The sequence below is a fragment of the Solanum pennellii genome, chromosome 4 (assembly GCF_001406875.1).
Source record: "Solanum pennellii chromosome 4, SPENNV200".
Lineage (NCBI taxonomy): Eukaryota > Viridiplantae > Streptophyta > Magnoliopsida > Solanales > Solanaceae > Solanum > Solanum pennellii.
The window spans coordinates 72251858-72279475 of record NC_028640.1 but is presented as its reverse complement, the minus strand read 5'-3'; the positions used below and the strand labels follow the sequence as shown (position 1 = coordinate 72279475).

The 27618-nt window shown below is 35.5% G+C and overlaps 1 protein-coding gene across 1 annotated transcript in view; it reads right to left on the bottom strand.

The window, feature by feature from the left end:
• LOC107017817 overlaps nucleotides 1-26609 on the bottom strand; it is a 30468-nt gene extending 3859 nt beyond the window's left edge. Inside the window, exons 1-23 of the mRNA XM_015218089.2 lie at nucleotides 26124-26609; nucleotides 25455-25614; nucleotides 23819-23911; nucleotides 22688-22784; nucleotides 22453-22618; nucleotides 13811-13985; nucleotides 11773-11901; nucleotides 11084-11653; nucleotides 10333-10974; nucleotides 8752-8826; nucleotides 7994-8107; nucleotides 7686-7922; nucleotides 6663-6710; nucleotides 6395-6538; nucleotides 4622-4786; nucleotides 4479-4541; nucleotides 4000-4110; nucleotides 3828-3911; nucleotides 3692-3739; nucleotides 2672-2746; nucleotides 2179-2274; nucleotides 1847-1927; nucleotides 1700-1771 (exon numbers count right to left, since the gene is read on the bottom strand). Coding sequence (XP_015073575.1) covers nucleotides 1700-1771; nucleotides 1847-1927; nucleotides 2179-2274; nucleotides 2672-2746; nucleotides 3692-3739; nucleotides 3828-3911; nucleotides 4000-4110; nucleotides 4479-4541; nucleotides 4622-4786; nucleotides 6395-6538; nucleotides 6663-6710; nucleotides 7686-7922; nucleotides 7994-8107; nucleotides 8752-8826; nucleotides 10333-10974; nucleotides 11084-11653; nucleotides 11773-11901; nucleotides 13811-13985; nucleotides 22453-22618; nucleotides 22688-22784; nucleotides 23819-23911; nucleotides 25455-25614; nucleotides 26124-26326 — 3648 coding nt within the window. The 5' untranslated portion in view covers nucleotides 26327-26609. The remainder of the gene's footprint in view (nucleotides 1-1699; nucleotides 1772-1846; nucleotides 1928-2178; nucleotides 2275-2671; nucleotides 2747-3691; nucleotides 3740-3827; nucleotides 3912-3999; nucleotides 4111-4478; nucleotides 4542-4621; nucleotides 4787-6394; nucleotides 6539-6662; nucleotides 6711-7685; nucleotides 7923-7993; nucleotides 8108-8751; nucleotides 8827-10332; nucleotides 10975-11083; nucleotides 11654-11772; nucleotides 11902-13810; nucleotides 13986-22452; nucleotides 22619-22687; nucleotides 22785-23818; nucleotides 23912-25454; nucleotides 25615-26123) is intronic.
• Nucleotides 26610-27618: the final 1009 nt, after the last annotated feature.

Below are 27618 nucleotides of genomic sequence, written 5' to 3'. Positions count from 1 at the left end.
CGGACCTTCATTGATGAAAATCATTTATTTTGGTCGGTGAAGATGAAGTCAGATTTTGTTTTATTTATAACACGCAGGTCAAATTCTCTTCCATTTGATAAGAGAAATTACACAGTCACTCTCCATCAACAAAATAAAGAAATTGTAAATGGAAAATGCTTGAAGCATATAATAGAAAAAGAAAAGGAAATTGAGTTAGATGAGATTATATAACAAAAATTGCAAGTTCAAAAGCACTTAAAAAGAATTCAACACCAACCGCGAAGGAAAAAAGTAGGAGCACTCTTTTAAAATTGCAGCAACTAAAGCAAAGGAGGAGTGTTGAAATTTGTTTAAGTTACTGCAGTAATTTTTTAGCATAATAAGTAGCTAGTTTTAGGATGATTTGAATTTTAAATTTCTACTAGGTTTTGGTTAGTTTGTTGAGATATCTTAGTTTTTCGATTTCAAATTATGCAGGCTTTTGTTTCAAGTTGACTTAAATAAAATTGCGGAGAGACATTTTCAATAAATACTTTCAGCCCTTTTTGTTGCACCATCTTATAAAAAACCAACACTACTCACGATTACTAATTTTCAAAAATAAAAATAAAAACTGCTTCTCAAAAGCAGTAACCATCCTTGTGGCAGTAGTAGTTCAAATTTTAAGCTATAAAGTCCTTGTCCAATACAAATAAGGCATTCAACAGCATCACGTTCTCTTCATAATTGACAATCCCACTCTATAAATACTCACCTAATCCATACTTCGTTTGGCAGAATATATGAATGTATCAAGGTGTGAGACTTGCAGGCTGTAGCACTGTTGCAGATTGTGCAAATGATAACCCAAAAAAAAAAAAATCCAATAGCAGACCAATATGTTTGGAGTGTGTGACCATCTCATCTAAAAGTTTAAGCTTTTAGAGAGAGCACGCTTTTATTAAACGAATTGTATTCTCAACCAGGGACGGACCCACGTGGTCTCTAGGGGGTTCACCCGAACCCCCTCAGCAAAAAATTACACTATAATTATAAGGTAAATTTTCTGAGCTTATGTAGATATAGTAATTTAAACCCCCTCATGAACAAGAAGTCGTAGTCTAGTGGTAGATTTCCTTTTAGATTGGCCCTCATGTCCAAGGTTCGAATCTCATTGTGGTCGTTTTATTTTTTAACCTTCTCTTCATTTAGTTTCAGAACCAATCTTTCATAATTTTTGTTTTTCTTTTTTAAAAAGAGTATATTTAAACCCAAAAAAATTCAACCGTGCTAAAAGGTCTAAGCTAATGGAACTAACTTTTTGTACTTATAAACTATATACTAGTACTTCCTTGGAATTGTATTTTGTTGGCTTATTCACACATTTATATTATAATTTTTCGAACCCCCTGAATATATATCTTGGATCCGCCACTGTTCTCAAAACGTCCCCTCACACTCGGGCCTGATTTTTTTATGGGCCAAGCACATGGAAGTTCTTTTTGATATGATCCCAGGACCTTTACTTGTTCCAATACCATGTTGAAGTGTGTAACCGTCTCATCTAAAAGCTTAATCTGTTAGAGAGAGCACACTTTTATTAGTTACGTGCACCCAACTAACAGAGAGAGCACACCTTTACTGGTTGGTTGTATTCTCAACAGTGTAAAAAGGCTGGAACATAGTTATGCGCACCCAACTGATTAATATACAATATAAAACAGGAGCAGTGATTTACCAGAGTAGGAAACGCGTCAATGGCCTGAATCACTGTTCTCATGAAGAGCAGCGGGAGAGGAGTCTGATCAACCTGATCAAATGAGTATTACAGAGATCAGAAAATAATCCATACCGTCTCTATCTACTATATGCATTTGTTCCATACCATCTGTCTCAAGGCTTTCGCCAGGACCTGTTGCGTGAAAACAGTACGCTGTTCGAAACAAGCTGAGCAAGCATCTGTTATCTGAAAGTTAATAGCATCAAAGTGTCACCAAATTGGTATGTAAGGCACTTTCACTATGTCCTGAATCTGTAGTAAGGAACAGGGAGAAGAAACAGAATTCAACAGGAAACAAGGGAATCATGCAATTGAGGATATACATGGCAAAGAACTTGAGGGCAAGATAACAATAGATTTTCTAGTTCCACATGCTGCAATAAGTTCACATGCAACAACCATCAAGCCAAGACTAGTGGAAGTGGAAGATCGCATACCTTTTTTAGCGGAAGGCCATCCCTGTCGGGATTTATATCATGTATAGCGACCAGCACTTCTGCTGGGGTCAGTGCTGGACCAGTATGGGCGGAACCCTGCCATGAATCAAGTAAAGGACCTTTTATCTTCTCTATCTCCAAGGCAAATGTACAATGCTCATCAGATTACAACAAGTAATATGGAATTCTTTACTAGCAGTGGGGCATCAGGTGATGATTTTTTGTCAACTGATTATTAAACAATAAAGTGACTAGTGGACTTCGATTAAAGAACCACATAATAACTGACCTAAGAAAAATAAAGATAAACTCAAAACATAATATAATCTGAATGAGCATGATATTCAGAAGAAAGAGTTTAACACGGCAATGAAGATGAGAAGACTACCATGGTTAAATGGAATGAACATAACAGTCATTATCACAGAAATTAGAAGGTACCTAAAAATTACGGAGAGGTAAAACATCTATCGAATGTAAAACCCAATCAAACCTGTAATATCCGAGCCAGGGCAAGCTGAAACTTATCCAGTGGGAGAGCAACAAGATTTGGGAAAATAGGTAGAACCTAATACAAAAACAAAAGAATCATCAAAAGTTAAGTCTTTCCGAATTAAGTGCAGTAGTTGAAAGGAAAAAATATCAAGTACTTTACTATCACATCAGGAGGAAACCAAGGAGGAAAGCTATTAAGCCAATCATTCAATAAAGAAGAAGTTGATTTGTGTTGTTCAAGAATTCTTGTTTAGGATGACCCCGATGCTCTTTATAAAATCCTTTACTTCACCTCAAAAAAAAAAAACAAGATCTCTTGTTTAGGCAAGTTCGTACCATCTGCGCATTGTTTTTTGATCTAAGATTTCAATGCTTCCGTCTTTCATCTCAATGTATAGTTTTTTTATCTAAGATTTCAATGCTTCCGTTTTGATCGAATAATCCTCTATCTAACTGAATTCAATCAGTAAGAAAAGAAAAATGGAACAAAGAAGTGAAATTCTATATAATTGGAGATGTGATTGTCCCAGGGGAAATGTCCTACCTTTGAGTGCAGTTTGGAATCAATCCGAGCAACCAATCAGGGAAGTCATAAAGGGACATTAAACGTAATTCTAGAAGGGCCTTCCCGCACCAACAAAAAAAACAAGTCTTGCCAGTTCAAGAGAGTTTTTTTGGACTAGCCCCACTATATAGATTTGCTCAAAAAACTACGAATATTTTATTTAAGAAAGGATAATTCATAACCAAGATATGAACAAAGCCCAAAAGCGTGCCAAGTTAACCAGGCACAATCTTTATCAGGAAAACCCAGGACATAACAGGACTCCCTTTGATCCAGCAAATTAAAATGGACATTGTGTGATATATTATCAGTTAAAAGGATATCAACCAGAGAACAAAAAGAACACATATCTCATTCAGGGTTAGTGAGGGAGATATATCACATATCATTATTTAGTCACAAAAGAAAACTGGAAATGTGTGTAGAATAAAAATGCAATAATCTGAAGAATACCTCACTCTTAGAATATGAAGAGAGCACTGGAATAAGAATAGTTGCATCCTACAAAACAATTTAGGGTATCATTGGTGAAACTGCAAAGTTTCTGATTGAGAAAGCTATCAAGAAAACAAAAAGAAGGATGCTAAACCTTCAGTTTAGTTTCATATAACCGCTTGACAACTGCAACTAAGTCAGGCGGAGGGGTTGTCCCTTCAGAGAGAATATGAAGCACCTTGCAGTGAACAAAACAATGGCATCATGATAAGGAAGAGAGTTCAAGATGAAAAGCAATAATTAAAATGCGAGGTGTAGTAATCTACCTGTGTCAAAAGATTTTCACAGCCTTGAGGTGGATCAGATATTATATGAAGCAGTTCCGAACATGAAGAGCCTATAGCCCTAATAAGAACAGGCATATGACGGTGAACAGCCTGTACCAGATCAAAAATTAATAGAAGGAATGTCAACCAACTGAAATGAGTAGGACAACAAGAGCAATACAAGAAGTTCAGTACAAGTTAATAGAGATTGTTAATAGTGCTCCAGAAGAGCAACGTAGATCCTCATTAAAGCTCATCTTGAAAAAAATAAATTGGGAGTAGATCATCAAAATGCTAGTTTTACTTCTTTTTTTGGGTTTCTGAGGCCTAACTAATCCAGATCATTTTGATAAAATGACAGTCAAATTATTGCAGGCCTATTCATGGTTCTATCGGGGTGAATGATTAATTCATCTCACACAAACCATTATTAAGTCGGCTACTAGGATTTAAGAGAGGAGCACAATAGAAAAACAGACCTGCTTAACTGCCTTAGGAGCACGTGCATAAGTATCAAATACAAGGTGGAGAAGACTGAATTTCTGCAGGAAAAGCTACCCGGTCAGCATCATCATAAATGCACATTCAACATACATCCTTGCACTCGTAAAATTGTCCAAACCTTAGTGCATAGAGCAAAAAATAACGAGATAAGCCGCTGAGCTTGAGCTAAAGACAACTCTGAATCACTTTGAGAATCAGTTGCTGCAGTCTTAACAAAATCATTTTCAAAGAATCCTGGCCCTGAAATCTGAGAACCACTAACTGAGGCTTCCTGATTTCCTGTCTGATAATCATATTCTTTTCTTAGGATAACATTCAAATTCAAGGAAAATTATAATTTTTTAGGTTAAGAAGAATTTATCAACATAGAAGGAGAAATGGTACAGCAAAGATAGTTTAAGCAAACAATTTCAGAAGGCAGGTGCACCTCAACTTATTGGAGTCCAGAAATAGAAAATCTCTTCCTTCAATCCATATATTGGACTTCACTAACCTAGTTACTAAGTCATGCAGCAACATAAAAGCTAATTTATCATTTCAGGAATTTGATACACATCTAAAACATCCAAGATTTGAAAATTGACTCTGGACAGAGTCATGTATAACAAGTTCCACTATAGAAGATAATCTCAACAACAAAGCCTTTAAGCAGGTCATAATTTTTGTCCCATCAATGGATAAAAATATTAGCTCAGATGTGTCATATATTTTGGGGTTCTTGAATAAAACAAGAATAACAAGATTGCTTTCCCAACACCATTTTGAGCAACTGTTAGGGTGTATTTGATATGGAGGAAATGTTTTCCAATTTTCCAATGTTCGGTTGGTCACAAATTTTAGAAAGCATTTTCTCTAGGAAAACAGGTTCCTTAACAATGAGGAAAATGATTTCCCTAATGGAAGTAAGAAAATCAAGTGGAATTCCATATTGATAGAGTCCTCCACCGTCCAACACACCTCATCTTCACTCCCACCCCCACAACCACACCCACAATATTTGCCTAGATTATATACAAATTTTTTTAAGAGGTAATATTTTTTGCTTATGTACCGAACACAAGAAAATAAGTAAGAAAACCACTAATTTTTCAAGATTACCTTTTCCTTCGTACTAAAAAGAATTAACTATTGAACGACATGCATTTTAACAGAAAAAAATTTAGAATAAACTTTCCTCCTCATAGTGAAAACGAGAAGTTCTAATCTTTTTAAGTCCTTAGCAACTACTGCTACTTCCAGATGAAATAACTAGTCTAAATACTCTGAATATAATTCTTTGAAATAGAATCACAAATTTTAGTACAGTTGCAAACTAATAGCCTGTTCAGTCAAGATTATAATAAAAAATATCTTAGTTGTGCAAGGATAAAGGTGAACCTTGAAAAATAATTTTCACTTTTTCAAAATTGCACGTCTTATTTCATGTTTCGCTAGTGAAACTTCATTTTTTGACCACAACCTAGCAGACGAGCTTTACATGTTCCTACAATGCAAGAATTCTCATCTTCTAGTACATCTATTCAATTATCAAATTTGTTTACGGGAATCACATCCCAACTTATATTCAAATATTATTTATTTAAAAAAAAATTCCAAGTCGCTGCAATCTGGTCAAGCTGACGTGAAATAACCAAAAAAGAGACTCAAACACGAACACGAGGCTCCACCCACAAACAATTTCCATAAAGGAACCACCAGAGCCCTCTAAAATCAATCAGTCCTCAAGCAACAACTTCAAGACCAAATACTAAAGGAACAAATGCAAACAGAACAAAAAGAAAAGAGGAAGCAAGATCAGAAACCCTATTTTGTTATATATATACTCACACAGACATTCGACAAAGCCAAAATCAGAGAGAATTTATTGGCAAACACAAAAATAAGAACTTACCTCTCCTGTCCTCTGAACCAAAGTTCCAGACTGGGAATATTCTGCATCTGTGACATGCTGGTTTACAGCTGACAAGAACATATTCTTAGCATACTGCTCGATATTATCTGAAATGTCACCAACCACGTAAAGTTTGTTTGACACCTATCAAGAGTTACAACATTTTAGCGATTCAGATACAATAATCCATAGATAAGAATCATAAAGGATGGCCACCAGCAGGTGAAAACGCACAGCTGGCAACACAAAACAGTCACAAGTAGCATACCAGGCGAATAGCTTTTGCTCGGACCTCGTCCTGAGGGTGAATAGCACACTGCATGAAAGCATGAACCTTAATGAGTGCACTATAATCTCATTCTGCCAAAGGCAAGCATTACTTTTGTTTTTTTATTTGCAGAATTGTAGGACAGTTAAAGAGTTGTGTATATTTGGTATAATGGAACTCAACAGATAAACAATTTTGAACACGTGTCTGCTACAGGGATTCTTTTCTTGTCCAGTACAAAATTGAATATAAGAAAATGCTTTCCAGAAAAAACAAAAAGAACAATTACAATAAGATGTCACTCAATCACTAAAGAAATAAACATCAAAATAGATACTAAAACCCGAGATTGAAGTTGCAACTCCACCCTGCAAGTCAAATCTAATGAGGGCTTTAGATCTTCATCCTCCTAATTGCCTCCATACACAGACCTCACCACCACCACACACAAAAATAAATTAAAAAATTTACAAGAATAGATACTAAAACCCCAACCAATACTACAGGGTTTATTATTAATCCCGAAGAAGACGATTCCATTTACATGATAGGTAGACACACGATCAAAAAACTCAACGCAAGGAAAATTTGACAAATAACAAAGCCACATTTTACAAAATGATATATGACACACACAGACATCAATATTAATTAAACCAAATACTATATACGGCACAACATTATAACAAAATGAAATGCAGCCATCTCATGACAGTAATAATCCTTCAAATACACAGAGAACCTTATGAGAGAATAAAGACTCTAGATACATACTTGAATCCAATACTTATACTGGATCCAGCACTTCTCCAGTTACAAGAGTTTACTCAAGGTCACAAACACGTAAAAAAAAGTAACTTCGACGTAGTTCTTTTGCTTCAATTAAACTGTCTGCTTATTAACTCTTTCTTCCAAAACTCTATTTACTCCTAAAAGTGATGCTTTAGCACTCCTTAGACTAATACCTGCAATTACGTAAAGTGAATGCAAAACATCAGCACCGAATATTTGATGGTCATATACCTTCAAAGCTATATCCATGCATGCTTGACGATTAGGGGGGCGACCCAAGATTAAACTCCAAACTGCACCAAGGCCCTGAGTAACACGGTCACCATCACGACCATCGTTCCCAAGATAATTGTCAGAGCATAAATCAACTAGCAGTCTCATCACAGATTCAGGCAGATATGGAACTTCACCAAGGAGCCTACTAAATGACTTGTCGTTTGCTGGTAAAGAATCCAGCAACGATTTTGCCTACAAACAAAGAACTTACTAAAGAAACTTTGCAAATGATGTAGATAAGGATAATAAATGACTCTATTTACCGCACTGAGGAGGAGTTTCTCATATAGAGCAGCAGCAGATGAAATATTTTCAGCCGAACCCAATAGCATGAGATAATGCAAATGATAAAGCACATGCATTGCAAGCTCATGTACCTGAGGGTCAAATCAACATTGTTAGCTTGCAACCACAATTTCCACTAAAAGTTCATTTGCAGAAGATATACAGCAGAACAAAAGCCATAAAAAGGGTTTTGTGGTTAATAAACTGTATCAGATTAAACCTCTTTGGATATCCAAGTACAAAAGATTTAGAAGATTACCCAAACTAAAAAACAAAACAGTAAAGGGGGATCAAGACAACAAGAAGCAGCGGAAGATCAAAGCAGTGTCTGTTTTTTGTGATTTGTTGCAGAGTGTAAATACTGCAAAGAGTGTCGTTGTAATAAGTAATTGAGCGATCAAAGGTTTGAGCAACCACAGATGTTACAATGAACCAATTTTCATCCGAAAGATGAAAAATCGGTGAGCTCTTTATCTTTGTCTTAATTCTATATGCAGCAACTACATGACGCTTTGGAGAGACTCACTCCAAGAAGACTTTGGATGGCAGCATTTAAGCCATATAAACTAGCAGAATATACACTTCACTTAACTGAAATAATGATTCTAAAACAGTTCACCTAATAAAAACAAGCTTACCAACACAAAAGGAGAAAGTAATCATAGTTGATTGATTACACAACTTGAACGATGACACTAGCATAAGATACTCTCAGTGTAAGAGAGAAAGTAGATACCTTCTCATGTTGGTTGCCTGAGAAAATATGCCTTTGGATCATCAGAACTACATGAGCATCAGCATCAGCACCAATCTGCAGGGTCAAACAAAGCCATAGGTAAATAAATACTGAACTATCCCATTCACATGCTCGGACTAGTTTTGCCAAAATATAAGAACAAAATACCCCATATGGTCCCACAAGTGGGGTCTAGGGAGGGTGGGGGTAAGGTCGTGGGGTAAAGATGGCCAAAGTAAAGAAACAACAGTAGTAATAAAATTGAAGAATTAGATAGCCAAACTATGAGATCGAGTAAAGTAAACAAAACTTGCAAAGGTACTTAAATAATTTGACGTATTCATTATATATCAGCTTATAAACAGAATTAAGCACATAAGATCAACAAAGGAGACATCAGTATTCACACTTCTAGTTATACAAATATGGTTAGCAATACCAGATTGCTCGATCAACAAGATGAGTTACCTAATAACTTTCTGGCTTATGTCCTAGGGAAGTTCATTATTTCATTAGTACCTCCATCAGCACCCCTACTTTTCATCATAAATAATGTCTTAACATTCTTTGCTAGGATGCCTCACTTCACCTACTATATCCCAAAAAGAATAACATCTTTCTCTTTTGGACTAATCTGCATCCATTGCTATCAAGATGTTACTCCAAAAACTCAATGATTGCAGATCATCTCAGAAGGAAAATTGGCACGACTGCAGAACCTATTATCAGCTATGTGAAGCAACTCAGGCAGTCATGGTCAATTTAAACTTAGACTTTAGGATGGTCATCCAGACAATTGTGTAAGAGACTTATTCCATCAAGAGGCCAAGGAAGTATTTCTCAAATTTCTCCATTGTTCAGGTTAATATCCCAACATTACTCAAACCATGCATCAGCTTAATTCCTACACTGAACCAAAGTTTGTATTAACTTTGACTTCATAAATAAATCTAGGTCTCATCTCTACCTAAATTACTTTTCACAATGACAGATATTTTTGGTGGGATAAGTCTGACTGTGTGTCTGTTATCTATATCCATATATAATCATAATTCTACAAGTACAACACTAGAATTAGCATAATTTGTTTGTCCTCTCTGACTTGGTGCGCGAGAAAAGTCACTAAGAGTTGCTGAACTCTAGAAATATCTGAAAGATGAATTGGATCACAAGTGACTTTCAACACCAAACTAGAAAGGGAAGGACCAACTACCCAAGTAATAAAGATTTCTTGGGTAAAACTCAAATGTCTTCCAAAGAATGATTATTATATCATACTGGAAGAAACAAGTAATGTTTCAAGGAGAGAGCTAGAATGATGAAGTGGTATACCAACAGAGGTATGACACAATGAGAGTCTCAGATAGGAAGTCTACAAGGGCGATGAAGTGGCGAACCACTTTATTCAAGCATAGTTTGCTGCCCCTCAAAGAAGAACATTATTTACACCAATCAAGACAGAATGGGTAGATGATCTTAGTTCTAAATTGTTCATGAACCAACATCTGGTAACTTAAGATAACAAAGTAGCCCCAATAAAACCAAAAACTAATAGTTAAAAATCAACAAGTTTGACCCCACCTGGGCAACCAACCGAGAAAGTAATGCCATTCCTGTATGCTTACTGTCTGTCTCTTTTAATTTTTTATATGAGTCAATTATCTGTTCAACAGCCAGGGTTCCCATATTTCTTTGCTGCTCATCAGTCAGTTCGATGAATGGCGGAAGTGCAGGCAAGTCCTCACATGCATCTTCAGGAGTTGCAGCAGTTGATATAGGGGGAGAAAGTTGATCTGTTTCTAACAAAGGAGAGTAAATTTCATTAGTTACTCCAACTTCAGATGGAATTTCTGGCACCAATTCCGGTTCTACTTTGCCAGGAGATAATAGTGGAACATGTATTGTGGGATCCGACTTGCGATCAGGAATAGCTTCATTCAGGTCTTCCTCATGACCTTCCTCTTTGGGAGCTAACAAACCGACTACTGGTCCTGGTGAACTTTCACCAGTGATAGAGTTAGTTTCCATCTTCAGATAAGTCATTGGCATACATTCAGAACTTGACATCAAGGGTACTGCAATATCAATATTAGATGAACTGGAAGGATTTATGTCAGATTGCAGAATTGCAGATTGCATAGCACTTGTATTATGTTCTGCAACAAACGGTGGTGATACTTCAACAGCGACAGCTGTTCGCCTTGGGTCAAGGCGCCGTGGATCCTGTGAAGCATCATGATGTAGTAAACAGTTTGTTATTGGACTGTCACTAGTGAGAGAAACATTAAGTACAAACAGGAGAATAAACTTGAAATAATTTAGTTTTGCTCACCCTTCTGGGATCACGTTTTGAATCTAAAGGGAGACTTGCAGAAGTAGGCATTTCTGGAAATGTACTGCATGTGGCAGTTGATAAAGAGATGGGTGTCTGGGATACAGGAACCCAAGACTGTTGGCCTAATGAGGAATCAATTGGTGCCATAATTTGGGATAGATTAGTAGAATCACTCGCCCGAGGTAATGAAAAGGTTCCAACCGGTGCAAAAGGAGGGGGATTGTTTTTAGGCAAGTGCTTCATATTAGTTATGACTATATCAGCCAATACATCAGGATGAAGCTCGGATATTAGGAGATCAAGAGAGTTGGCACCCCTTTCTCCTTCTGCTAGAAGAGCACCAATCATGTTAATTATTTGTGCAACCGTTGGGTCCACCCCGTTGACATATTCTTTCCCAGAATCATTTCTCTCAACTGGAGCTGTGTGACTGTGATTATTTGGACCATAATAAACCCTTTTTGTAGTTAGATCATAATTATTAGATGGATCTTCATTATCTAACGGAGTCGACCTCTTCTTGGTTGGATCACCTGAAATGGGCAAGTGATTTGATAACTGCTCATCCTGAAAAAGAAAGTAGAAAGTTCTGAGAACAGCTTCTGAACTATATATTTCACAGCTTGAAGTCCTGACACTTTGGTCTTCAATAACAAATAAAGAAACTCAGTTACTGAGAGAATTACTTTATTCAATCTAGAATCACGTGAAGCTCGCTCATTGTTTCTGATCATTTTATCGAGTTGCCGAAGAACTTGATCAGCAGCATCACCAGCATTCATTGCTCGCAAAGATTTCATCAATCTTTCTCTTGACTGAATCAAAAAAAAACACTTAACTAGCTATTCAATTTATAATAAAGATAATCATAAGCAAATCTCTATAGTCCTAGAGTTGAAAGATATTGATCGCACTTCTCATACAGTATAGAACACAAAGATCTTTTGAATCTATCCAACTTGAACTTGCATTACACTTAACAGAAAATCAGACCATGTTTTAATGTAGTCCTCCTATTGCATCTTTGAGCTTCAACTAAATATGGCTCTTTCCGAGTATAAGAACGTGAAATAACCACCGCCAGCTGAAGTTTAGAGAAAACAAAATACCTTTTGGTTTAAAGTTATCTATTATAAGAATTAAGAATTAGCATATGCAAGAGTAGTCATCAACAACAATGACAACACACCTCAGTCCCAAACACATTGGAAATCCTCATTTGTGCATTTAAGCCATATAATATCATCACCATACTAAATAGAATATAAGTGAAAGACAACATTAATGAGTGTGTGTATATATATACACATTTTTTAGATTTAGCAAGAATATTATCAACAAGAGCATTAACTAGCTTGCATGTAAATTATATACCAAAAGCAAAAAGTAGAAAATCTTACAAAAAATACATGATTTTCTACTAAAGCCACCCCAAATCATCTATAAAAGGAACTTATGGGTGCACCAAAATTAAATTAGGGAAAGAGGCTATATCAGTGTACAAAATCTTTCTCTATCACATCAAAAGCTCTCTTATTCCTCCCCCTCCATATGGTCCACATCAGTGCAAAAGGGCAACTTCCCATGCCCTTCATTTCCGCCTCCGTCTTCTACAAACCCAGCTAAACATTGTCTCTTTTACAGTTCTCAGCATCAGCTCCCCACATAACGAAGATGCTACCCAGCAATGTAAGAGTAGGTGATCTACATCTTCCCCTGATCCTTTGCACATGAAGCACTAACTAAGACAATTGATCTCTCTCTTCCTCAAGTTATCCGTTGTCAAGATCACCCCATCCCTGTGGCTAACCATGTGAAGAAGCACACCTTACTTGGTACTCTAGGGATCCATATCGAGGTATGTGGGAAAACAATCTCCTCTCTCACCAAAAGATTCACATAACAGGACTTAACGAAAAAGACTCCATTTTCCCCACTGCCCATTTCTAAACATACACAACCCATAGTAACTTTGTTGGTGGAGGAATGTCCTAAATTGTTTTGTAAAGTTGGTAAAGGAGGAACTTCCTAAATTGTTTCAAATTGTAAGATACTCAAAACCAAAAATCATACCATATAGGGAAGGCAACTCATGGAACATCATATTTATGAAGAAAAAAAAATTGTCCATTCCTTGAATTATATAAGAGAGCAAATTTCCTTTTTGCACTCTGTGCATCCACTTGATGGCCTATCAGTGATATATTGACTTTACCCCTTAAAAGAACAAAAAGGATTCTTGTTACATAAATGGACTTTGACCATAATTCAACCCTAAAACCTATCTCACGAGTTAAGTATCACGCGAGAATGTATAAGAATACTACAACACGTTCCCCCAACCAATGTGGGGATATTCTAACACTCTCCGCTTGTCCAACTTTGGACAATGGGAGAGTGGATAAACATAAAAGGGGGCCCAGCACTGGATAACCAAAGAACAGGTATAGGTCTACCTCTAATACCAGGATAAGAAAATGGACCTTGAACCTACTAAACCTCAAAAGCCAGTTCATGATGTGAGGGGATTGTACAATACCCTACAAAGAACTACAGCTCATTCTCTCAATCAATAAGCAAGAAACATCTCTGTTTGATTAACCAAGAAAAATAGTTAGAAAGGAAGATGCAGCAGTGGACACCCTGAAAAGAAACAGAAATTGGAAGACAGAGAAATCCATAGATAAAGAACTATGAAGCTCTAATATGACACGTCAAGTATACCTCCAAAATGGAAGGATGTGTACACCTCAGGAATCCTAGAAAGGCCGTTCTCAGAGAATACTGAATGCTGGCAGCATGTCCACCCTTTGTCATCTCAAAGTTTGGATCAAAATCAAGCAATGCTGATAAAATGCGGTTATAATGGATAGGTCGCCTCCTTGCTATAACTGCCAAACTGGAAACAATAGTAAGAGTTATCAGATCAAATATGAAGCAAGACAAATAAATAATACAAGTCAAAGATGAAACGATTAATTATGAACACATATTCAAGGAGGGAGCAAATAGAAAAGAAAACATACTGACATTATGAAGCAAGGTTACAACTTCACCTCAATAATCTACCACAGATGAACTACTATTCGAACATAGAGAACTACCAATTTATTTTAATTGTCCACCTTTAATAACAAAACTAACAAATGCACCACTGTGGTTTATCATAAGCAGGCAGCAGGCAAAGTAACCCCATAAGTTACAAAACAAAATTTACCATGATGCCTAACCCAAAAGATATTTTTAAGTGTTACCGCAACCCAGAAATAAGCACAGATAAGACCTACTAGTCTAGTGGCACACCAAAGTAGCTTTTTCTTAGGACAAAGTATCCTCAGACCAGCATACAAGTTCATTATTCAACTCTTTACCATCTTTAAATTTTACATCTCATAATGTTGGATCTTAGAGAAAACAGCTGGCTTCTCTACTAGTCTACTTGATGCCTGCTGTTGTAGTATTTGGATAGAGAACAATTGCAGAAGATCAGAAATTAAGGGAAATTGCAAAAAAATCCAAGCAGAAGATATCAGTAATAACTCTAGTCAAGGAAATCCTCGAATTGTTAAAGGCAGTATGGGAAGATGGAGGTATAGGCAAAAGAGAAATTGAGACATATTGGAAGTTCAGTTAACAAATAATTTGAATAGGAAAAATTAACTTTTAGCTTGGGATGCACTTGCAAGCTATACTCTATTATTTTCTATCCTTCTACTAGCACACACATTTTTCTCAAGCAAAAACTACCTGAGCAATATCCATGTCCATATCTTCTTGAGACAAGTAACACAACATCAAAGAGACATTTTTACACACGATCTGACCAATTTGAAAGGCCAACCACAACACAGTTTTGCTATTCCTTATACCCTAAATGCCTTAGGAAAGAACCACGTAGTAAGATGTTGAGTTGGGAGAGAAGATGTTAAAGAAGAGAATAGGATTGTTATATTGCGCACATCATAAACAACAAAAACACCCAGTGAAATCCCATAGGTGGGGTCCGGGGAGGTAGAGTGTACACAGATCTTAACCCTACCTCATGGATGTAAAGTGTACGCAGACCTTACCCCTACCTCCTCGAGGTAGAAGTGCTGTTTCGAAGACTCTCGGCTCAAGTATCGCATATCAAAGAAAGTAAGGTAAACAAACATACAGATACTGCACACATCATACGAGACAAAAATGTGTCCATCATACTCTATTACAAAATCACGTCTTGGACACATTGCATGCTAATTATGCCATTACACATTAAGGAGTCTTAATATGCATACCTCTAAACAAGGATACATTATTCACTAGGAAGTAGGAACAAAAACCCCTTTGTTTTTTCAACAGATCTATACTCAACCACAACCACTAGATTTGTCTATTCTTTTACAAGTACATCTTTTTATGACATATTACTATAAAGCATCAGGAGACGTCAAACACAAACCCATATAAGTAATTCCGCATCTTCAGATATTATACAGCAGGATGGCCCCTCAATTAGAACATTAGAGTTAAGAGGTTCACCGGAAAAACTAGATCTGTTACAACTATGGTCAAGTAACATTCAGTGACCACGAACAATCACAATAGAAGTTCAACTTCAAACCAGGCGTACCAGAACCAAAATTTGGCTCGCTACTGCAAACGAAATCACAATATACACTGACCAGTGTTGGCATATAGACTAAATCATGTCACCATTTTCGCTACCCTATTTGCAGGTGGTCAAAAGATCCATCCACTAGAATCAGTTGTAAGGAAACTAAACAGCTTGATTATTGTAACAAATATTGTAGTATCAAACAAATATCTGAAATATGGAGAAAGTTGAAGCTCAACTCTATAAGAATTTCAGCTAACTCTTCTGTTGAAAATTGGGAAAGAAAACTAAATGGCATGATCAACATTTTACTCGCTGAAGCACTTTGTACAAGAGAATGTACATCAAACTTTAGCTCAAAGAAATTTCACATGTTTTTGCTTTTGAATATACAAGCATTGTTTCTTGATCCAAGATACTTTCACAAGATCAGCACTAATGCACTCTCTTACACAAATTCCGAGCATGCAATTAAAAAACATATATACCCCACCAAAGACAATCTGCTGCAAGAGAGAAAGCAGTCCATGAAGTGAAGGATGTCAAAATACTAGGTTGATACTTGATAATGATAGTTCATTAAATTTTCTTCAAAAATTAATTTCATTGTATATTAGGAAATATGGTAAAACAGGAAACTGGAGGTGCAGTCTCTCTCTCTCTCTCTCTCTCTCTCTGTGTGTGTATGTGTGTATATACACAGAGAGAGTCAATCAGTTATTATGTCTCCATGGAAATAAAACGTCCTAAGCAAAAGAAGATTATCAGCAGAAATCCTAAATCTATAAGAACATTAAAACAAGGGCACTCTAAAACCATACTATGTAGTCAATTGGCTATGTCAACCAACTAGCACCCACAAAAGCCATTTTCTTCGTCCCCTGAACTCATGTCATCCTTTAAAACAAAGCAAGCATGAATTCTAAGCTTGCTATGAACTTGATTTTAGAAATATCCTGAATGTGAGTCACACCATTAGTAATTTGATCAGACCAATCACCCAAAATAAATACAACGTGCATCAAAGAGTACACCATATAATTTATGTTACCTAGGAGAAGATAAGCCACAAAAACAATCACAAAAGGTCAACAAAGGGACAGCTGGGTGATTGCGGCATAGTAGTAAGAAACCGAGACCAGAGGATCCTAATCCAACTACAACACTCAGAGTAAGCCCATCACCTTCAATCTAGGTGGACAGGATTAACTAAGTACTAGACTTGTGAGCTGTAGCAAATAGCTCGGAGGATCTACTTCAACCCCACTAGATTCGGATTCGGCTGACCATATATTATCTTATATTGATTACGACAACTAGGCTCGTGTTTTTCTGGGCACAACCATCATATTAAGAAAAGATGCATTCAAGTAAACACAGTGGTCAAATGCTAAAACGATACTTTATACAACCTTTAGAGTACCTGACACTTACAAATGGCAAGTAGCCAGCAAAACCAGAACAAAAGATGAGAAAAACAAAATAATCTATGTACAAACATGCAACATTTTTTCAAATGTCTTCTGCGTAATGCTAAGCGTCTGGAAAACAATTATCTGGAACATTGTCCTAGCACAAATTAACGAGATCTTGTTCCATATTTCATGCATCAAGTAAACATGCTCAATCAACCAGCTCAAACTTAATACATTTAAAACATGAATTTTGAGCAATTTTTTCATCTGAAACTATAATGAGAACAACTTCTTAAAATTGGTAGTTACTGGCTTACCAAATAAGCGCAAAAAGCTTCAGTTGATCATCCTCAATTTATTTTCTAATTTAATGTGTTGCCATAATGAAAGCCATCAAGTTCATCATTTAAATGTTTAAAGTCAAGCTACTTGTTACATGCATGATGTTAAGACAATATTGTGCAANTATGTTACCTAGGAGAAGATAAGCCACTAAAACAATCACAAAAGGTCAACAAAGGGACAGCTGGGTGATTGCGGCATAGGAGTAAGAAACCGAGACCAGAGGATCCTAATCCAACTACAACACTCAGAGTAAGCCCATCACCTTCAATCTAGGTGGGCAGGATTAACTAGGTACTAGACTTGTGAGCTGTAGCAAATAGCTCGGAGGATCTACTTCAACCCCACTAGATCCGGATTCAGCTGACCATATATTATCTTATATTGATTACGACAACTAGGCTCGTGTTTTTCTGGGCACAACCATCATAATTAAGAAAAGATGCATTCAAGTAAACACAGTGGTCAAATGCTAAAACGATATGTTTATACAACCTTTAGAGTACCTGACACTTACAAAGCCAGCAAAACCAGAACAAAAGATGAGAAAAACAGAATAATCTATGTACAAACATGCGACATTTTTTCAAATGTCTTCTGCGTAATGCTAAGCGTCTGGAAAACAATTATCAGGAACATTGTGCTAGCACAAATTAACGATATCTTGTTCCATATTTCATGCATCAAGTAAACATGCTCAATCAACCAGCTCAAACTTTAATACATTTAAAACATGAATTTTGAGCAATTTTTTCATCTGAAACTATAATGAGAACAACTTCTTAGAATTGGTAGTTACTGCCTTACCAAATAAGCGCAAAAAGCTTCAGTTGATCATCCTCAATTTATTTTCTAATTTAATGTGTTGCCATAATGAAAGACATCAAGTTCATCATTTAAATGTTTAAAGTCAAGCTACTTGTTACATGCATGATGTTAAGACAATATTGTGCAGCCCTACTATCCAAACTAAATGGAAGTACGGTGTTTAATCTTTGAAAGCAGCTAGATAAAACATTTCTAATGGTAAGAGAACAGGCTTTAATGTTTAAACAAGTTCAACATCACAACATGTCAGAATTTGACATTCCAAAGAAAAAGGAGACCAGAACAGAATGTCCTGATGTTGATGAATGTGCTCATCCTGACGGAAAGAGTTGCCCTGCTAAACTTGGTTAACATTCCTTCACAGATAATAGCAACCAAGACACTGAAGCAATATAAAGATGTGCTCATAAAAGCAGGGAATTCCAACAGAACATAACAATCTACATGCAGCCTTCCCCAGAGTATTGGATTTCTCATTCAAGAACCAGTTAGCTTTTCACCTGTTTCTGATTTCAAAATTCATTAAGTAGAAAAGTTTTAATGAACACTTTGCTTATTTACCATTAATAATCATGTAGTTTTATTTGAAACAATGCAAAGAGACAACATATTTGCTGGATATGCTCATGCTACAGCAGCTCCAGTATATACATATCACATGGTAATACACAATCATGCTTGGGAGGAATTTAAATATTTGACAAGATGAAGAAAAAGTGATCATACCACAGAATCAGTATCACCAATTTCTAAGTTCAAAATCAATGTGAAACACAGCATGTCATCCAGTAAACTTGACGACGTAACAGCAGCAAAAAGAAAACAGAAGTAAGAACAGAAGGTTTATCCAGGGGGAAAACCCTGTTGAGAATTAGATTATCTGGGTAATAAGAAGTGTGTCAATGTTACAAAAAATAGCAATACATTATCAAACAATACTTAAAGTGTCAGACACTACAAGGTTATGATGCCGTATGTACAATTTAAGAGATCAAAAATTTGCTAAACTTTAATGTTGTCTTCGAAATGTACAGTGCTTGGTTAATAACTTGTCCAAACAGTTCTTATCCCAAATGGCGTGACAAATTTATCCACCGCTTAATCTACCATCTGTCAATCTTGTGGAAATCAGCTAACTTTTACATCTGTTATCTGAACCATCAGTTCAGCATTCCAAGCAAAATGCCATTTTAACTCCACGTTAAAAAGCTGGGCTCATGCTGCAATAACAGCAAAAATAAGCAGTTGAACTTGAACTACAGCCATTACCAAGCATCTGTCAACTCTCCATAAATTCAAAGTAATAAATCAAACAGCAGTCACTGCCAAAATTTTGGAGTCAGAAGTCTTATTTGGCTGGGCAATATGGGATTTACTGAGAGGTTATGACAAAGGATCATCAGAGTAATTTTTTCTGGCAAACTTAAAAAATACTTATGGCAGAGATCACTGCCACAATTGCCAGTTACTGTCAGAAAATAATAACAAAACTACATCAGCTACCGTAATAATCCCAAATAGACAAATTATCTATTTGTCACATAACAGACACTTAAGTAAGTATGTCTTGTCGATGAAAGCAACCAGTAACATATCTCAAACAACTATAGCAGGAAAATATCAACACACCAATTACTCATGTACAAGGCTGTTGTTAGTCTAACATAAACAATGACTAGAACCCTACAACATGATCCCGCTTAATCATATTTGTTCTCTTAGTTTGACTTTACATGAATGATAATAGTAGAGTTAAAATTAAGTAATAGGATAAGAAAAACTTACCATAAAATAGAGTTAAAACTTAGCCTCCCAAAGGTTGTTGAGATTATTTAGAGATGACATGTGACACTTAATAAAGATAGATAATAAAGTAGCAGGCATATAAAGTACATAACTGAATAAGATCGCTAGAAATTTGACAATTTTAAGACGGACAAAAGGGAAGTCGTATGATTTCTTTGAGATAAGGGAGAAACATGGTATTTTAATGTACATCTTAAGCAGGTGAGTTCTTCTTCTTCTTTTGGATGAAGTGAGGTGTTCCATTAATTTTTTTGGGTGAAGTTATTAAAATGCATTAGAAAGGCATCACGGAAATGCTTAAGTAAGAGCTAAACAGTAAGGTGTTCCATTAATAGGCATCCAAAAGATGCAAAAGTACGTGATTTTCTTCTCATTTGTCTAAGGTTTTGTTGATACAGTTACCCGGTACCTATACTGGTGGGAGCTAATAGTAGTGAAGGTGCGCAAGCTGATACAGACACCACTCCACTGATATCAAAAAATATACACTTCAAGTATCATGAAATCAAAATCGATAAACATGTACTTCCTTTATTTCCACTAATGTATTTTAGATCAGTAATGTATCCATTTTTCTTGACTTGAAAAGTGTTTTTATATAAAGATGAAATCAGCATCAGCATCATCATAAAAATAAATAGATGACATCTTTTCCAGAAAAAGATCAAAGAAAGACAGATAAAAATACATGAACCATAGTAAGTCCGTCTAGCCAAATTACATAGAAATAAATGATAAGCATCTTGATGCCTTGCACCAGTTTGAGCCTATCCAACAAAACATACACAGGTTCTGGTGCCAAATGTATTTGACTTAAAGATAACCTAACTTCACATACATAATATAAAAGATTAACAAAAGAAAGCTTTCAATGTATTACCTATCAGAAACCAAAAGAAAAACATTTTTATTACAAGAAGATCACAACGATATTGACGACACACCCTTTAAGTCAAAAATTTTCGTAAGGAAAAATAACAGCCCATGTGTATGCAATTCTTAGTAGAGAACTCTACAAAAACAAGGTGATAATAACAGTTCGAACAATGGACCTGCTCAACTGGTAAAGCATAAACATGCAGTAAACCATTCTAGGAAATTACTACAAGATTGACCCTGCACTGTAGTTTCAACTTGGCTACGTGCTTTAACAGCCATTTAAATTTCTTCTAATGTTTTTCGCAAAGGTTAACAAAAAGAAAGCTTTCGAGTGTATTACCATCCTATCAGAAACCAAAAGAAAACAATTTTATTACACGATCACAACGATATTGACGACACACCCACCTTTAAGATCAAAAATTTTCATAAGGAAAAATAACAGCTTATGTATGCAATTCTTAGTAGAAAACTCTACACAAACAAGGTGATAATAACAGTATGAACAATGGACCTGCTCAACTGGTAAAGCATAAACATGCAGTATACCATTCTAGGAAACTACTAAAAGATTGACCCTGCACTGTAGTTCAACTTGGCTACATGCTTTAACACCGATTTAAATTTCTGTTTTTCGCGAAGGTCCTAATACATTAAACAGGGACCTACGTTCACACTGTTGGATATACTGGTATGCATTCTTATTTTCTTAGTGACCTTATTCACTCCCTCAGCTCACTTCTTTCACAATACAACAGCACTTTATTTACAGATGTGAGTTAAGATTAATGATCTGGCATAAATTTAAAATCTACCCTGACTAATATAAGCAGTTGCTTCCATAAAAGTTTTTGTTCTCTTTTGAGTTGCTTCCATTACCGCAACAACATTTTAAGTTTGAATGACAAAAGAGGAATACAAGAAATTTACAATGTAGTTAGACAATCACAGATGAAACACAGGCAAGTTGGCACCAATATCAAAATATGAATTCTGCCTATCACCCTGAAGTACAAAATAATTCACACATTCCGAAAAATTCAAAATAGGGAGGAGATAGAAGCTGAGGAAGGATGACTATTTACTAATAATGATGCTAATAAACAATATAAAAGAAAAACTTTTCCCTAGGAAGAAATATAATAATTCAACTATCTTCGTTAGACATGCCTTGTTCTTAAGGAGTCTTATCTTTCAAAGCATTTTTTCATGATAAATCAAATATCATTTTGATGACACACCAATTTGGTGTCAAAATCTATCTACTCAAGAAATGTCGAACCAAACCTTGTACCAACACTAGTTTTGTCGAGTGTATTTTCTCAATCTCTATATTCATTCGCAAGAAAGACTCCTCTCCTACAGAAAAGGACGAATCATGCGCAAAAAGCTTTCAACTAGCTAAAGCCTAGATGAACTTAGAATCATCCTGGAGATCAAACATAGCACTTATCCATGTGAATAATAAACATTTTTGTGCAAAACGGATAAAAGCTCACCTATTAATGACGGATATGGTTAGTAAACCAGGGAGAGAACTAGCTGAGTGCAATAAATCCAATAGAATGCCAACTTTATTTTTTGCATCCGATGCAAGTGAAGCTGGATCAAGAACAGGGTGATGACCAACTACCCATGAAATATTAAAAGTCCATCCATGTTTAGCTGCAGATGTGAAGAAAAGATAAATCCAAAGCACACACAATAACCACTAAGCAAACAGAAAATGATTACCTTGAGCTCCAGATTTTTCTGAATCACTTGATGTGAAAAGTAGAATATATGTTTCAAGGAACTTCGACGCCAGCAATTTTGTACCAATAGGGACTGCCTGTAAAAGAATATCCAAGAAAAGCATGTCATTTGCATATGCCAAACAATTAGCAGAGAGACATCCCTAAAACATATCAGCAAGGCCTGAAAATGAATTTATTTATTCTTCTATTTCCTTTGCTATACCCTCCTGCGCCCAGATATTGACAGAGTAGAAGACAAGAAATATAAGTCTGGATTAGGAGAGCATTTGGATACATATTTCACAAAGACATCTCATTGTTACTAAAATGTAGCTACTTCCAAAACTGGCTATTAAATGAGATTTAAGATATTCTTTGTCCATAAAGAGAGGGAGAGTGTGACACATGTATGTCCATAACAGTCCTGTTTTGTGCCCAAGCTTCATTAAGAGGAAACAAACCAGAGAGCTGAGCTAAGCAAGTAACAGGACATTATCTTGCTTACTCTTCCTTCTTAAAAGAGACGGCTACTCCTGTAGTAGCCCAGTAAGTAGTTACATATGGTAAAGAAGATTGTATCTACTGCACCACCCCAACCAACATAAATAAATCGATGGAGATCAAGGCATCTAAAAAGGGAATTACCCTCTCAACAGAATATAATGTTATTGACTGGCTGTAACTAGAAGATATTAGGGCTGATGTAAGTATAAATTTTTGGTGGGGAACTACACTTTGATGTAGTATACCTGTGGATATATAGAAGTAAATGTTACCTTTCTCAAAAAAAAGTATATACATATCCGACGGCTGGAAATTCTTGCATAATGTTGAATAACATTCACAAAATATTATTTTTACTCTTTGTATGTTCACAATATATCATGATCGTCTTTTATAGAGTACAAAATACCATGATCTATTTATGTCCAATATAAAGTTTAGTGGAACCACTAACAAGGAAAAACTGAAAAAAGTTCACCAAAGGAGAAGAAAAGGGCAAGTATCAGCAAAACAAATTCCAAGTTGCTGTGAAGATGGGTTCAAAAAAATGAGTTATAGCCGAATTGATTACCATAGTTAAGTTCACTAGCCAACAAGTACCCACTACATGAGCAGAACAAGATACCTCAAAAATGATTCCAAAGACAGTATCCTTGAATTTGACCATCCAAGTCCAGAGCTCTTCAAGCCACCTTTCAACTATACCGTGCCGGTGAAACTATAATTTATAAAAGAAGCATTTAGATCTTCGAACTTATTAGGGAAGAAGATAATTGTTGTGAAAGAAGGATAAATTAAACATGTTATAGATGGTATGTCGGAAAGTGCACAGGGACAGGGAGGATAAAACTTAACGAATCAACACTAGTAAATCAATGCATTTTGACACATACTGAACAATTAAGAGAAGGGTTTACTCAGATTGAACTTCTCATGCCAAAGTTCCAGCTTTTGTATCAGTATAAGAAAAATCACTGGTCAGTCATCCACACCAAGTCACCAATACAATATCACTAGCATATGTATGGTACTATAGTATATGTTAACCACCATCACCCATCTAGCCAAGACCTGTGCATAGCGGCCCAATGGGTTTATGCAGTCCCTGTCAGGCTCAACCCTATGCTATTGCTACCACATTATGCTCGCGAGTATTATTTTGAACTTCTTTGGGATATTAATTCCAAGTTCCAAACTACTCATCCTGATCCAAGAAAAAAAATCTGAACTACTCAAAGTGAACACGTTTGTATTCTCCTCTATCAACCACAAGTAGCCCACATGAACGTCAAAATTCAGACCACTCATTTGTCCCTTGGAACTCCTCCCACAAAGAAATGACGGCAGCGGAACAGTCATCTCATCCGATGGGTACTTTCACCGTCCTAGAGTGAGTGAGTGACATTACACAAAATACAGCTGGTAACCCCCATAAACATCCAAAATATTTCTATCTAACCCTTCTATTCAGATTAATACAATTATAGTTCGAACACATAGCCTAATACCAATAATGACAGAGATGTGATAGAAAATCTGAAGTACCAAATACGGAACCTTGCTCTAAATCAATTGGGCTCCAAAAAAAGTCAAAGCCATCGAGTTCACTGAACCACATAACTGTACAAACTCAAATTCATTGGAGACAGAAAATTTCGACTTCTATAGAAAATCAGCACCAGAAAAACAGTCTCGCACACCTAACTACATTGTGGATAATAAAAAATATAGTTCGAAGACACAGCCAAATCCAACAATGACAGAGGTGCTATGAAAGAAAAATTTTTGAAGTACCAACAAACAGAACCTTGCTCTACAATAAGATTTGATGGAACTTGTCATACAAAGTTATTGAAATAATAACACGGCAGAAACTCAAGTTCGTTGAACTTTTTTCCACATAATTAATGAGAGATAGCATCAATTGAGTTCACTGAACTTTTTTCCACATAACTGTACAAACTGAAGTTCATCGGAGACTGAAGGGTTGAACTTCTATAGAAAATCAATTATGCAATCATGGCCTCAAATTACTAAGAAGTCTAGAACTGTAAACATAACATCATTAATTAAAAAAAAAAGTGACCTAGTGCGCAAGCCTTGCACAGAAGAGACAGGACTTTTTTTGGGATACGAGCTGAAAGTGACCAAAGATCCCCTCAAAAGAATCACAACCATGATTATAATGAAACAAGCCTATGTTGGATATGGGCTCAGTCAACAAGCTACAGAAAGAACAAAATCATGAACAAGTGTGTAACCTGAGATGATAATTCCTCCAATACACCACAAAAGATTTTCATGCCAGATATAACTGATTGCTTTGCCACCATAGAATTCATATCTTTTAAGCATGCAAATAATACGGGCATTAATACCAACAAATGTTCCTTTGCTTTCATCCCAACCGCCTCAATTACCCTGACACACGTTCAGAATAAAGTTAGAATGATGAACACAACATGGAAAAGAAACAATTACACATAAAATCAGAATACCAAAAGCATGCAAGCACGTCCTTTTTCAACAATCTTCTGGAATCAGCTTGTTCCAACTTATTAACTACTGATTGCAACAGCAAGTAATCCTTTTTTTATGTTTTTACTTTGGTATACCGAACTCCCAAACTCTTGGTTAGAAGTAGATGGCTCAAACAGTAGATCAACCTTCTCATGTCAAGGGGGCAATCAAATTATAGCAGGACTTACCTTTTATATATGGAAAAGAAAGTGTCAAGCTGTAACTTTCAATCCTTGTCTATCACAAAATGCAACACCTTCCAAACACATATTTAGTCCTAAATAAGCTTCTAATTTTATTCTAATACAAATACAAAGAACCAATTCAATTACAAACAAAGTCCATCACTTGGTTACCTTAGCTGAAAATGTGATACTAATATTTCGATAAAAAGATTCAATTGAACTTACTCAATGAGGCCTTTGCGTAAGAGACTTTCAGGTGAAGACTGAAGGTCAATTAAATAAGAGAGAAGCTCAGCAACTTGAGATGGCTCTGCCGATAACAATACATCTTTCAATTGCTTCAACGAAGATAGTTTTACTGCCAAATCACCGTGGTTGTTAGCGGACGCGAGTAGCGGTAGAGCTTGCTCCCGAATTGGTCCAGCCATGTTAAGGTCTCTTCACAAAAACAATGTGTAAACTTAGGGTTTACTTATACTTAGGGTTTTGAACAAACCGGAGTAAAAACCGAAACTTCACCGTCCTCCGCCGCCGGGCCGAACAGAAAATACGGATGGAATAGTGCGTTCGCCGGAAGGATAGCTAGCATAAATAGAGATTTGAAAATATATTTCAGGAATGAACCATAATGTATTTGCAGCGAGGGATATCAGTTGGGGATTTTGAATTGATTTGTTAAGTAAAATTGGGGCTTGAATCGGGTTTTGTGCTAAGTTCATATAAATGGCCACTCGGGCCATAAAATAGAATGGTTTGCAGCCGTATACAATTTTATAACCTATTGTTTAAGATATAATCAGTTTGGTACAATTTTTAAAAAGTAATCACACAATGAGATCAAAACAAGAGGGATTGCTCACATGATAGGAAAAATTTTACAAATGGGAGTGATCCTCCATTCATTAATTGACACATGGATAAAGGTATATTTTTTTTACTTTTTTATCATTTCTCTTTTATTTATCTTTTTTTTCTTTTAATTTTTCTTTTTTTACTTTTAATAAATATTTCTTAATTTTATTTTCTTAAATTGTTGATATATTGAATAAAAGAATTAAATATTTATTTTATCACAATAATTAAAAAAAAATTAAGACGGAGTATTTAAAATACTAATATCATGCAATATTTTTTAATAATATCAAATTAACTAAAAAATATTTAGTGTTTCAATTACTAGCACATAAAAAAACAAATTAATTCAAATATAGTTTTTTCATTTTTTTAAATTTTGTTTTACTTTATATATTTATAATCATTGTTATTTTAATTCTGTTTTACTTTATTTAGAATCGAAAATTTCAAATATTTTCCAAAGCCCTCAACATGAATAATATTTAGCAACTGGGATATAAGATTACGAGCAGCCTCCGAACAAGATTTAGAATATAGCACATTAGAAACTTGAGATTCACTATATAAATCACAAATCAATAAACACCTATATAAGAGACATGTATAATAATCATTTGTTTTTATTGTTACTATTGTTTAAATCCTTAAATTATAATTAATATAAATAGTCACTCGTTCATGTTCAACTTATCACCAATTTAACGAGAAAGTCGTAAAGTTTTTTTTTTCTTTTTTTATGTTTCATTACTTAACTTTTATTATTTATTTTGTATCTTTACAATCACAAATTTACAATATTTTATATATATAATTGTCAGAATTTACTTATAATCATATTTATAAACTCAATTGCTAACGATAAAAA